The sequence below is a fragment of the Hyalella azteca genome, unplaced genomic scaffold (assembly GCF_000764305.2).
Source record: "Hyalella azteca isolate HAZT.00-mixed unplaced genomic scaffold, Hazt_2.0.2 contig8360, whole genome shotgun sequence".
Taxonomy (NCBI): domain Eukaryota; kingdom Metazoa; phylum Arthropoda; class Malacostraca; order Amphipoda; family Hyalellidae; genus Hyalella; species Hyalella azteca.
In genome coordinates, this window is record NW_025938456.1 from 57,898 (window position 1) to 72,530 (window position 14,633).

General features: G+C 37.0%; 1 protein-coding gene across 1 annotated transcript in view; it reads left to right on the top strand.

The window, feature by feature from the left end:
• The window catches only part of LOC108672970 (protein sidekick), an 84,569-nt gene that overhangs the window by 23,991 nt on the left and 45,945 nt on the right, over positions 1–14,633 (top strand). Inside the window, exons 2-10 of the mRNA XM_047881602.1 lie at positions 4,602–4,700; positions 5,584–5,763; positions 6,792–7,071; positions 8,813–8,989; positions 9,263–10,242; positions 11,440–11,623; positions 13,064–13,191; positions 13,427–13,743; positions 14,284–14,490. Coding sequence (XP_047737558.1) covers positions 4,602–4,700; positions 5,584–5,763; positions 6,792–7,071; positions 8,813–8,989; positions 9,263–10,242; positions 11,440–11,623; positions 13,064–13,191; positions 13,427–13,743; positions 14,284–14,490 — 2,552 coding nt within the window. The remainder of the gene's footprint in view (positions 1–4,601; positions 4,701–5,583; positions 5,764–6,791; positions 7,072–8,812; positions 8,990–9,262; positions 10,243–11,439; positions 11,624–13,063; positions 13,192–13,426; positions 13,744–14,283; positions 14,491–14,633) is intronic.

Below are 14,633 nucleotides of genomic sequence, written 5' to 3' on the forward strand. Positions count from 1 at the left end.
CAATTATATATTTTTTAATTTATCCATGTTTCACTGTTATTTCATAATCATTTTACTTAATGTAATATTAATTTTAGGAATATTCAGATCGAATACTAGCGTTGGTTTTTTCCGACCAAAAATTATGCGATGAAAATCCATTGCTTAATGTTTCATCGCTGAATCGATGGAAAATTGTTATCGATTTTACATCTTTTGGTCGGTATAATCCTGGCGCAAAACACAGTTAGATGGAAAATAGACGGACATTAATAAAGTAGTAAAATATAATTAGATGGAAAACATATGAGCATCAATCAAGTCTTAAATACAATTAGATGGAAAATTGGCGAACATTATTCAAGTAGAAAATTATAATTAGTTGGGAAATAGATGAACGTTAATGAAGTCGTAAAGTATAATAGGCTAGAAAATAGATGAACAATAATCAAGTAGCAAAATCTAATAGTATTAAAAATATGTTAACAATAATCAAGTCGCAAAATCTAATAGTATGGAAAATAAATGAACAATAATCAAGTCGCCAAATATAATAGTACGGAAAATAGATGAACTTTAATCAAATCGCCTAACCCAATAGGATGGAAAAAAGAAAAATATATAAAGAAAATAGAATAGACCAAGTCGCAAAATCTAACAAAATAGATGAACATTAATCAAGTTGCAAATTATAATAGGATGGAAATAAAAGAGCGTTAAACAAGTCGAAAATTATTATAGGCTTGAAAATAGATGAACAATAATCATGTTACAAAATCTAATAAAATATATGAACATGACGATGGACCGGGACGTGTTCGCAGTCTCAAGTTACAGCTGCACGCCGTCGCTCATGACACACACACGGACACACAACGACTCATGATACACACACACACAGACCTGTCTCTTATACACATCTAGATGTGTATAAGAGACAGCACACACACACACACGGACACACAACGACTCATGATACACACACACACAGACACACACACACACACAGACACACACACACACACACACGGACACACAACGACTCATGATACACACACACATACAGACACACACACAGACACACACAGACACACACAGACACACACAGACACACACAGACACACACACACACACACGGACACACAACGACCTCTTTGTGGTGCTAACATCACCGCTATGTCCACAACCCTCTTCATCATCACATGTACTCTGTACTTCAAGTCCTCTTCTATCCTTTTCACTTCACGTATGCTGATCTCTCCTACTCTCTTCTCAGTTAATTTCTCTTCTTCTCAGTTTACTTCTCTTCTTCTCAGTTCGCTTTTCTTCTCAGTTCGTTACTCTTCTCAGTTCGGTTCTCTCTTTTCTTCATTTTACGTTCCTCTCCTCTTTTCTCTTTACTCTTCACTTCACGTACCCCTCTCTTCATCCATTCCACGTACATCTCCCTTCTCTTCTATCTTCTTCACTCTGCGTCTTCTTCTCTTCATTTCTCTTTTCTTCATTTCTTGTCTCTTCTTTTTCTATTCCCTCATTTGTGCTCTCCACGCTGTAATTTTTGAAAGTTTTACTTCACTTTTCTTCTGTGATTCTTCTTTCTGTGTCTTAAAATTCTCGCACTTTGTCTTTTCTCGTTCTTAGCTTCTACAACACCTCCACCACATTCCCCATTCATCTTATTTTCCACCCTATTCTGCAAATTTCTTCTATTAGTATGTCCGTAAATGTTGTCACGTCTATCACTTCCTTTCGCCACTTGGTCCTAGCATAAGGAAAGGTCGCTTCTTTAATTAATTTATTTATTCGTAGCACTATTTAAAAAATTTTCTGTTAGCTCCTTTTTCTTGTTTCTTTTCTGTTTAAATCTTCATATTCGTTACTTGTTGCCCTTCTTCATTACTTCACTGTCCTATACTCTAATTTCTTTAACATCTGCCGTCCTACTTTTAGATCGGGCTCTCATTACTACTTGCCTATTACTTATCATGTTACTTACCATTAGTTGAAAATACATTAGAAGCCAGGAAGGAATAATACAATGACTAGAACGGAAGTAATAATTGAATAAGTAAGAAAGAATGATCGAATATATAAGCAAGAAGGAACAATGGAACAAGTAGGTAGGAGTGGAAATAGTAGGATGGAAGGATGAAGTGAGTAAAAGAAATGATGAGCTAAATTATGGTACAGTATAAGTGGAAGGAAGGAAGTAAGTAAGCCGAGATAGCGTCAAGTGCTGTGTTCCGGCCGCCAGACGTGACTAGCTCTGCTATTTCGGAACTGCTTCCTCCAGCTAACCCTCTTCATATCTGAGTGTATACGTAAATACTCAAATACGCACAAATATACTCAATGTACTAATACAATACTCAAATACGTACAAATATACTCAATATACAAATACAATACTCGAATACATACAAATATACTCAATATACAAGTACAATACTTAAATATATATACGTACAAATATACTCAATATAAAAAATATACAAACACAATACTCAAATACGCACAGTAAACCATGCTTCAGTATATAAAATTTTGTATTAACTATAAACAAAAATATTTTCAGTAATAGCCTGTACGTATGGATATTTCAGCCGGTTAATTTATTCAAAATTATTCGTGTCTAGCCTTAAGTCTTCTCTCCGCGCTTTTATCTCTTGAATTCGTTTTGCTCAAATAACAGCTGTTTGTGCATTAACCGAAAATATTCCTGTAAAAACACATAAGATTATGGGATGGAAAATAGATTTAAGGGAATCTTAAATCTATTTTCCATCCTATAATCGAACGTAATACAACAAAAATCATGTAATACTACAAGAAATACTTTTATTACAAAAAATACACCCTCAATACATACATCAGTCAAATACGTAAATATGGATGTATTGATCTCCAAAAATGAAAATTTCCATTATTTGCCAGGTGCGTTGATTTTTCTTTTAAATCGTCACGAATTCTTTTAAATCATCTTTGTGCGCTTAGATTTTTGAGGTGAACATGTAACTGTCGAGCCTGTCAGCTGAGGCCTATAGTGTGATCTTTCGTTAACTGATTGCGTTGTTTAACTATTGATTCGATAACTCTGGATTTATAAAAGGTACTTGTAGGCATTTCAGTTTAATAATTTTATTCACGAAGCAGATTAAAAAGACTTATACAGTTGGGAATAAATTGGTATGACTGAAGTTCATCTAGGATTCAAGTTTCACGATTAAATTGTTCAGAAAAAATGGACATGTGCAATGGTAGCGTATCATGGATGCTTTTGAAAATCTGCTGTATTCGGCGCCAACTAACTCTCCGGCTATTAATTCTCCCAACAACCTACAGTTTCCGTTTATAATTTAACCTTACAAAACAAGTCCACATATTTAAGTTTGATAAATCATGTTGAAAATGCCTTTTCCAACAACTCCACCGAGCGCGTATAACTCTAGATAGACTCGTTGAACTCGAATGACGTCCACGTGACATGTGTACACTCAGAAAAATGTATGGGACATATTATTGAAATAGTTACGTATTCCAGCGAGGTCTGGTGCTCTTGCGTGGCCTGGGACTGTTACATCTAAAATACATACTAAGGATATACCTGCTGCGTGTAGCACTGATACGTCCTTCCCTCGGGCCGAACTGCGTCAGGATGACCCACATAAAAGCCAAAGTACATCGATTTTTAGACAAAGACTTCTTAATTTCACTGTAAGGCTCTCCGATTGGCGTTTAATTTTCAAGACATCAAATTATACTGGCGCGTGCAGCTCATTTTGTGCATTTTGTGCATTTTTGTGCTCATTTTGTGCATTTGTTTGTGTTTGTATTTTTCCGCCATTCAAGAAAATTAACGAGACTTTTTCCAAATAGCGATGCATTTTTGTCATTTTGTTGGTCATTTTTACCCAATTTGGTCCGGCTAATAGGCGTATCAGAGCTACGTTGTGCTATGGGCAAGGAAGTGTTTCACTATTTGAACAACATTACCCAATCTCTTTTATGAGTGTGGGTGTGATCACAAATTTTTTCAGTTGAGGACCCGTTTATGTTCGAATTAAGGTAGTATTTTATTTTATCAAGATTTGAATTTAATCATTTATTCATCTCGTGTATTATTCATGAAAAATTTTTCCAGGATAGTGTTTGTTTTTACCCACCTCTCTTCCTGAATTTTTTTTCACCCATTTCAACGTCTTTCTTACATATTTTTTCTAAATAAAAAATATATTCTTCCATATTTTCTTCTAAATAAAAATATACATGAATTACCTGTCACTCACTAACCCATGCCAAATAGCCATACCTCCAAATAAAAGTATAAAAATAATTATTTAAAGTATATTTAAGACAGTAAATTATTTATGGAAATAAATATGTAATAAATTCATTGTTTGATACAAGTTTGATTGAAGACCAGAGCATACTTTTAATAAATAATTACTCACCTATGATAATAATAAGATAATACGGTATATAATATACCGTAATAAGATAATATATAATATAATATAAAAAGCTAATATAATATATAATAATAAGATAATAAGATAATAATTTTTTCCAAAATCCAGCGTTATAATTATTTTATTAATAATTAATAAATTGGTTGTGAGCAGGAGCTGTACAGGCGCCCAGGTTCCTAGGCCAGGGCGGCACCGCTGAGACCTCCGTCGTCAGCGAGGGACTCGTCAAGATCCTGCAGTGTCAGGCTATAGGTGGGTCATGGTATAAGTGAGTCAGCGTGCAGTGTCAGGCTATAAGTGAGTCAGCGTGCATTGTCAGGCTATAGGTGAGTCAGTGTGCAGAGTCAGGCTATAGGTGAGTCATGCTATAGGTGGGTCATGCTATAGGTGGGTCATGCTATAGGTGAGTCATGCTATCGGTGGGTCATGCCATAGGTGAGTCATGCTATAGGTGAGTCATGCTATAGGTGAGTCATGCTATAGGTGGGTCATGCTATAGGTGAGTCATGCTATAGGTGAGTCATGCTATAGGTGGGTCATGCCATAGGTGAGTCATGCTATAGGTGAGTCATGCTATAGGTGGGTCATGCTATAGGTGAGCCATGCTATAGGTGAGTCATGCTATAGGTGGGTCATGCTATTGGTGGGTCATGCTATAGGTGAGTCAGCGTGCAGTGTCAGGCTATAGGTGAGTCAGCGTGCAGTGTCAGGCTATAGGTGAGTCAGCGTGCAGTGTCAGGCTATAATGGAGTCAACGTAATTTATCGTGGCATATTTTTTTATCGTGGCATATATAAATCAAGTCAAGTCAATAAATTTGGCCTAACCTTTTGCTAACCTAAAATGTGTTCATTTCTTGGAGTCGAAACATTTAATGTCGACCTAAAGGTCATATTAACTTTTACCATGTCATTTGTCACATTCAAAGCCATATTTGAACATTTCTCTCGTGAGGTTTCAAGCCATTTATATATTTTACATTGTATATAAGTATATACCTATATATATATTCGTTCGGTAGGATATTGCTTACCCTTAATTTAATTACTATTTTTTTCAGGCTACATATATTATATATTATATGTATATATATTTAATCAGTAGGTTGTTGCATAATCTTAATTATTTTATCCAGGTTACCCTCAGCCGGAGTACCAGTGGTGGAAGGACGGCGTGGCCCTCACTCCGGCCTTCAGCCCTCAACACTTCCATAAAATTTCCGGCGTCACGCGAGACGATGCCGGAGAATACCGGTGCCGGGCCCGCAACCCTGCTGGCACCATCCTGTCACCGCCCGTCAACTTGGAAGTGGCATGTCAGTGACATGTTAATAACTTTACTAACTTAATATAATGAATAAAATAACATTATAAGTAATATAATAAATAATAATACCGGTGCCGGGCCCGCAACCCTGCTGGCACCATCCTGTCACCACCTGTCAACCTGGAAGTGGCATGTCAGTTACATGTTTAATTTACTAACTTATTATAATATAGCATAATAAATAACATAAAATAATAAATAATAACGCAACCCTGCCGGCACCATCCTGTCACCGCCTGTCAACCTGGAAGTGGCGTGTCAGTTGAATGTTAATAAATATACTAACTTAATATAATAAATAATAACTTTATAATATGTATCAATCTAAGTTGATAAGAAAATAGTTCTTATTTTGAGTTGAATGAGGACATTTAGCGCGTTGAGTTGAAAATATTTCTTATACTGGGTTGACGGTGAAATTTTTTTTATTAGTTTGGGTTGGCAGTGAAAAAAATTTCTTAGTTTGGGTTGATGGTGAAAAATAAATGTCTTATATTGGGTTGACAGTGAAAAAAATCTTAGTTTGGGTTAACAGTGAAAAAAAATCCTTGGTTTGGGTTGACAGTGAAAAAAAATTTTTGACCTTGATTCATGCATTGTCTCCAACTTTACACAAGTGTGCAAAATTTCAGATCGATTGGAGAGGTAGAAGTGTGTTAAATATCGATTATAAGATTTGTAGCAGACAGACAACAAGAAGTGAAGTTAAAGAGAAGTGTTGTAATTATTAGGACGTGTTGTGATTCATATTAAAAATCTTCACAATTTTTTTTTACAATAATCCATCTCTCTTTTCACAGACTAACTTTGAATTATTGCTTCAATTTTTCTAATATTTAATTCACTGAAACGTATAAAAATATTCATTAGAACGTGTCAAATTCATCTTAAAAAGATATTTATATTATATAAAAATATATAGAGATGATATTTATAGAATATATCATCTTGATTAATCTTGAAATTAAAAAAAAAAAACATTTTTTTACAATAATCTCTCTCTCTCTTTTCCCTCAGACATGAACACGTCATCATTCCTGTCACCAGGAGACCCACCCTCGTCAGACCCACCCTCGTCAGAACCACCCTCATCAGACCCACCCTCGTCAACAGTTACGGTACTGTCAGGACAGGCAGCAGTGCTGTCACTACCGTCACTAGACACACATCCTCGTCCCTCAGTGACGTGGCTAAGTGACGACCGAGCGTTACTTTATGGCATCAAGTACGCGACTACGGACCCTCTCAACCAGCTCGTCATACTTGATGCTACGCCTAGTGACCAGAAACTGTACAGGTGATGACGTGTATATGACGTGGTCATGTTTAAATGACGTGTACATGTTGGTATTTATTAAGAACATGTTTCAATGACGTGTATTTGACGTGGTCATGTTTAAATGTCGTGTACTTATTGGTACGGACCCTCTCAACCAACTCGTCATCCTTGATGCTACGCCTGGTGACCAGAAACTATACAGGTGATGACGTGTATATGACGTGGTCATGTTTAAATGACGTGTATTTATTGGGAAGATATTCAAATGACGTGTATTTTACGTGGTCATGTTTAAATGACGTGTACTCATTTGTATTTAGTGCGAACATATTCCAATGACGTGTATTTGATGTGTCCATGTTTAAATGACGTGTACTCATTTGTGTTTGATGTGTCTAATATAATAAAATGACGTGTGTTTAATGAAAACACATTCCGATGACGTGTATTTGATGTGACCATGTTTAAATGACGTGTACTCCATTGGTATTTAGTGGGGACATATTCCAATGACGTGTTTTTAATCCGAGTATATTTCAGTGACTTGCACTGAAGTGTATTTAAATCAAGCATATTACAATGATGTGTATTATTTTTACTTATCATGGAGAAATCAAGATTTATATTGATTTACCTTAAGGCAAGTCATCATGAAAAACTTGATAGGTTTGCACGTAACATATCATAGAATAAGTTTGCATTTATCATGCTAAGTTTGAATAAGTTTACATTGTTAGTACTGTTTATCTAGATGCATTCTAGCTAGGCTCATATGCGTCTGTTAAGGAGCTTTCAAGTTTCCCCTAATTAGTTTAATTCCTCTTTAATTCCCCTAGTTGGTTTAATTCCCCTTTAATTCCCCTAATTAGTTTAATTCCTATTTAATTTCCCTAATTAGTTTAATTCCCCTAGTTGGTTTAATTCCCCTAGTTAGTTTAATTCCCCTAACTAGTTTAATTCCCATAGTTAGTTTAATTTCTCTTTAATTCCTCTTTAATTCCCTTAGTTAGTTTAATTCCTCTTTATTTCCCCTAATTAGTTTAATTCCCATTTAATTTCCCCAGTTAAATCAATCATATAGTTGATTCAAGGCCGGATGACTATAAACATTATAGATTAACAACAATCTCGTTAAGTTCAAGTCAATATTTATATAATATTTTAAGTATGTACTTGGGGAACTTCTTACAATGACAGCTACCCCCTGAAATTTTTTCTGTCTGTAGAACCTAAATTTCTTCTTAGGTTCGTTAGAAATATTTTCGGTGAAAGTTTCGTTCCATGAAAGATAAACATTGAAATTTTCAATAATATTATATATTGAATATAATACCGAATAATATTTTATTGTTTGAATGCTCAGCTAGGACAGGCAAGATAAATATTTATTTTGACATGCTGTAAAGCTAAGAATAATTTTCTTAAAATATATAACATCAATAATATTATATTGAATATAATAACGAATAATATTTTATAGTTTGAATGCTTAGCTAAGACAGGCAAGATTAATGTTGTTTTTTGACGTGCGTAAAAGTTAAGAATAATTTTCTTAAAATATATAATATCAATAATATTACATTGAATATAACATCGAATAATGAATAATATTTCATCGTTTGAATGCTCAGCTAGGACAGGCTAGATCAATGTTGGTTTTTGACGTGCTGAAAAGTTACGAATATTTTTGTAATTTACAATTTCAATTACAATAATATTACATTGAATATAATAACGAATATTATTTTATCATTTGAAGGGCTGTGCTGACAAATGCTCAGCTAGGGCAAGAGGTGTCGACTGGGTGGACGAAGGTGGTGGTGATGGGGGGTGATGGTGACGAGGTGGTCCCCCTCACCATCGTCGTCCCCCCCGCCAACCTCACCGTCACCAAGGGCAGCAACATCGCGACGTTGCAGTGCATCGCCAACGCCAGGTGATGTGGTGTTGTAATTGTGATGTTTGATTAATGTTATTATAATTGATGTGATCCATTAATAGAGATGTTAATTAATGTTTAAGGGCAGCAACATCGCAACGTTGCAGTGCATCGCCAACGCCAGGTGATGTGATGCATTAATTGTGATGATAATTAATGTTTAATTAAATGAAACTAAGTGTAAATTAATGTTTAATTCAGTAAAATTGATGTGGTACCTGTAGAGGAGAGCGCTGTACCAGTACATAACTGTACTACTGTACTGTACAGGCCGCTGTACCGCGTAGAGACTGTCTGGTACAAGGACTCGGTACCTGTAGAGGAGAGCGCTGTACCAGTACATAACTGTACTACTGTACTGTACAGGCCGCTGTACCGCGTAGAGACTGTCTGGTACAAGGACTCGGTACCTGTAGAGGAGAGCGCTGTACCAGTACATAACTGTACTACTGTACTGTACAGGCCGCTGTACCGCGTAGAGACTGTCTGGTACAAGGACTCGGTACCTGTAGAGGAGAGCGCTGTACCAGTACATAACTGTACTACTGTACTGTACAGGCCGCTGTACCGCGTAGAGACTGTCTGGTACAAGGACTCGGTACCTGTAGAGGAGAGCGCTGTACCAGTACATAACTGTACTACTGTACTGTACAGGCCGCTGTACCGCGTAGAGACTGTCTGGTACAAGGACTCGGTACCTGTAGAGGAGAGCGCTGTACCAGTACATAACTGTACTACTGTACTGTACAGGCCGCTGTACCGCGTAGAGACTGTCTGGTACAAGGACTCGGTACCTGTAGAGGAGAGCGCTGTACCAGTACATAACTGTACTACTGTACTGTACAGGCCGCTGTACCGCGTAGAGACTGTCTGGTACAAGGACTCGGTACCTGTAGAGGAGAGCGCTGTACCAGTACATAACTGTACTACTGTACTGTACAGGCCGCTGTACCGCGTAGAGACTGTCTGGTACAAGGACTCGGTACCTGTAGAGGAGAGCGCTGTACCAGTACATAACTGTACTACTGTACTGTACAGGCCGCTGTACCGCGTAGAGACTGTCTGGTACAAGGACTCGGTACCTGTAGAGGAGAGCGCTGTACCAGTACATAACTGTACTACTGTACTGTACAGGCCGCTGTACCGCGTAGAGACTGTCTGGTACAAGGACTCGGTACCTGTAGAGGAGAGCGCTGTACCAGTACATAACTGTACTACTGTACTGTACAGGCCGCTGTACCGCGTAGANGGTGATGGTGGTGATGATGTGGTGGTGGTGATGTGGTGGTGGTGATGTGGTGATGGTGGTGATGATGTGGTGGTGGTGATGTGGTGATGGTGGTGATGGTGGTGATGATGTGGTGGTGGTAGTATAAGTATAAAATATATTTATACTTCATGACGTATTCACTTCATTAAAAGAAGTGAGTCATCATTAAAAAGTGAGTCACTATTTTCACAACATGACGTATTCAGTTTAATGAGTGCAGTCTCTCTTCGGGGGACAAGGCACAATCTGAGGGCCGATTGTTGGCGTTGTCCGTCATCATGAGTTTCGAAAATACCTTTTTTTGTTATTTTTTAATGGTTTGTGTGGCGTAGTAGGTACGAGATACTTTAATCGTCATCAATCAATACCTTTCGTACCTTGCCGACAATCACTTAAAGGTTTTACCAACAATCAGTTAAAGGTTTTACCGACGATCAGTTAAAGATTTACCGACAATCAGTTAAAGCTTTTACCGACGATCAGTTAAAGATTTACCGACAATCAGTTAAAGCTTTTACCGACAAACAGTTCAAGGTTTTACCGACAATCAGTTAAAGGTTTACCGACAATCAGTTAAAGCTTTTACCGACAAACAGTTCAAGGTTTTACCGACAATCAGTTAAAGGTTTAACCGACAATCAGTTACAGGTTTTACCGACGATCAGTTAAAGATTTACCGACAATCAGTTAAAGCTTTTACCGACAATCAGTTAAAGGTTTAACCGACAATCAGTTAAAGGTTTTGCTGACAATCAGTTAAAGGTTTTACCGACAATCAGTTTAAGGTTTTGCTGACAATCAGTTAAAGGTTTTGCCGATAATCAGTTAAAGGTTTTGCCGGCAATCAGTTAAAGGTTTTACCGACAATCAGTTAAAGGTTTTACTGACAATCAGTTAAAGGTTTTACCGACAATCAGTTAAAGGTTTTACCGACAATCAGTTTAAGGTTTTGCCGACAATCAGTTAAAGGTTTTGCCGACAATCACTTAAAAAGTCTCTAATGGATCACGTCAAAGGGATCTACAGTAAATTAATTAGGTTAAATTTCATTAATTAAGTTATATTAACCCTTCAGAGACGCCGTCTCTGAAGACCCAGCCCCCCATAGAGACCCTACAGTAAAGCGTTATATTAACCCTACAGAGACCCCGTCTCTGAAGACCCAGCCCCCATTGAGACCCTACAGTAAAGCGTTATATTAACCCTGCAGAGACGCCGTCTCTGAAGACCCAGCCCCCCATAGAGACCCTAGGAGACCTGGGCAAGACCCTGACCCTGCAGTGTCCTGTAGAGGGCTTACCGCACCCCACCGTCACGTGGCTTAGGGATGCCCTGCCTCTGGATACCCAGCCAGGGTCCAGGTATAATATTATATAATGTATATTAATAATATTGCGTAATAGTATCTATATAGTATAATATCTTATTTAATAAAATATAGTATTTAATATATGTAATAGAAAATAGTGGGGTTAATGTTGAGTGACGCTCTGCCTTTGGATACCCAGCCCGGGTCCTGGTATAATGTTATATCCAGTATTGTATATTAATATACGTAGTGTAAGAGTATGTAGTATCATATTTTATAAAATAATATATAGTATATATTGTGGTGGTGTCGAGTTTGAGCGACGTTCTGCCTTAGGATACCCAGCCTGGGTCCAGGTATAATGTTAAATATATATTAATATAGTGCAAGAGTATATAGTAATAATTTACTATATAATAATATATGTAATAGAATATAATGGTGTTGACGTTGAGCGCAGTCTTCCTTAGGATACCCAGCCTGGGTCCAGGTATAACATTATATATTTTATAATAATATAGTGCAAGAGTATATAGTATAATATATTCTATAAAATATATATGTAATATATAATATATATAAAATAATGTGGTGTCGACTTTAAGCGACGCTCTGCCTCTGGATACCCAGCCTGGGTACCCAGGAATAGAATTATATAACATATAATAATATAGTTAATAATATATAGAATGATAATATATGTTTGGTCAAAAATGATGCTGGTTTTATTAAAAACTTCTTTTGAGTTTAATTAAAAAGTGAGTCAAAGAAGAAGTTCCTAATAAAACTGGCATTATTTTTAACCAAACATTTCTAAATGAAGGGCTCTACCCTAAATATACAAATGATAATATAACATATGTATAATATAGTAGTGTCTGATTTATTTAAGCCAAGTACATTAAAATTCTATTAAATTGGTTTTCCATCATTTCCTAACGCACAGATTTTTTCTCAACACAACTTAACACAGCATATTCTCCTGCATTTGAATTTTAATTTTTTTCAGACCTATATAATACCTACCTTTATCGAATTGAATTTTATCTAAATGTACTTAAAATTTGGTTACTATCGAACTATAGGCACATATATTGAACAGAACCGTGTCAAAAAAAAAGGATGATAGTCACTTTCAAAAAAAAAACATTATTTTAACCCAAAAAATGAAAGAACAGAAAATCGAAAAAATTTAACCATGCCAAAAAATCAATGTTCAAATAATTATATAAAATCTAAATTGTTTAATTCACTTTTATCAATTTCAGTGCACAGTTTCAGTAATAATATAAACAATAAAATACTAGCGAAAATAATAACAATAACGCAAAAAATAAAATATGAACAACAATAATAATAGTAATATAATAAATAAAATAACACGACAATAATAATATAAAAAATTAAATAAAACGACAATAATAATAATAATATAAAAATTTATATTAACGACAAAAGCAATAATAATATAAAAAATAAACATTAATAACAGATATCAGCTGCTACGCAACGGCTCGCTGGCTGTAGGCAGCGTGGCTCTCAACGACTCTGCAATGTACCAGTGCCGGGCCAGCAACCCTGCCGGCGAGGTGTCTGCGTATACCTGGCTTAGGGTTAAGAGTGAGTATATTATGTTTATTTTAATTAATTTACAATATATTCTCCCAATACATTCTGACATTCTCACAATATATTCTCCCAATACATTCTGATATTCTCACAATATATTCTCCCAATACATTCTGACATTCTCACAATATATTTGTTACCAGCCTCAGCACCGGTGCTGCTATCCTCATCCGCAATATATTCTCACAATATAGGAATTCTCATCCCAAAATATTTATATTACCAGCGTCAGCGCCGGTGCTGCTAACGCCGCCCGCTAACGTCACAGTAGTGGACGGTGGCAGCGCAACGCTAACTTGCAACGCTGGCGGGTCCCCACACCCTAACATCTCATGGACCCATCCCGAGGGCCATGAAATTATATCGGACGGGGCCCGGTTCCGCGTTAGCTCTGATGGGGCCCTCCACATCACCGAGGTCCGGGCCCGGGACCAGGGACAATACAGCTGTTCCCGGGCCAACAAAGCGGGCCATGTCGCCGCCGATGCCTGGGTCGTTATCCTAGAGAAGACCCATATCGTGACACCGCCCCAGGATACACAGGTATTATTATAGGGTATTATACCTCTTCAAGCAAGGTATTATACCTAGAGATGTATTATACCTCTATCAAGCAAGGTATTATACCTAGAGATGTATTATACCTCTATCAAGCAAGGTATTATACCTCTTATTATACCTCTATCAAGCAAGGTATTATACCTCTTATTATACCTCTATCAAGCAAGGTATTATACCTCTTATTATACCTCTATCAAGGTATTATATTGCGACAATTGCGTACGTCGGTATGACGGCACGCAATTTCTATACTAGGCTGGCTGAGCATAAGGGCAGGAGTTATAGAACAGGGAACCTACTTGCACATCCACCTCATTCTGCTGTGTCTTCTTTATTTATTTCCGTTTTGAAACCTGACAGTGCATTTTACTTTACTAATTGATTTATTTGTGTTTCTAGGACTGAACTTTTTTCTGAACACAATTTTGTGTTATGAACTGGACTCCGAAACGTTTTCTCTTATAAAGATATGGTGAATTTTTGTGGTATTTTCTTTGCTTTTAAATTCCTGGGGATACACAGGTCATCCTGGGACATGTGGCCACTTTGCCATGTGGCGTACGGCATGCCGCGGGGGTGGCGGCCGTGGTGACGTGGCATCACGATGGCGTGGTGGTGGCGGGTGGTGATGTGGGTGCATCACTTAACTCCCGCATCACGATGCTGGGGGACGGATCACTGCAGATACAGGAGGCTAGGGCCGCTGATGTCGGCCTCTATCAGTGTACTGTGAGTCGCACATATCTTACATTAATATTAATATTAAATAAATAAATTTAGCGCTGTGAGATGCCTTGGCACCCTCTTAAATTAATAATATTAAATAAATAAATTTAGCGCTGTGAGATGCCTTGGCACCCTCTTAAATTAAT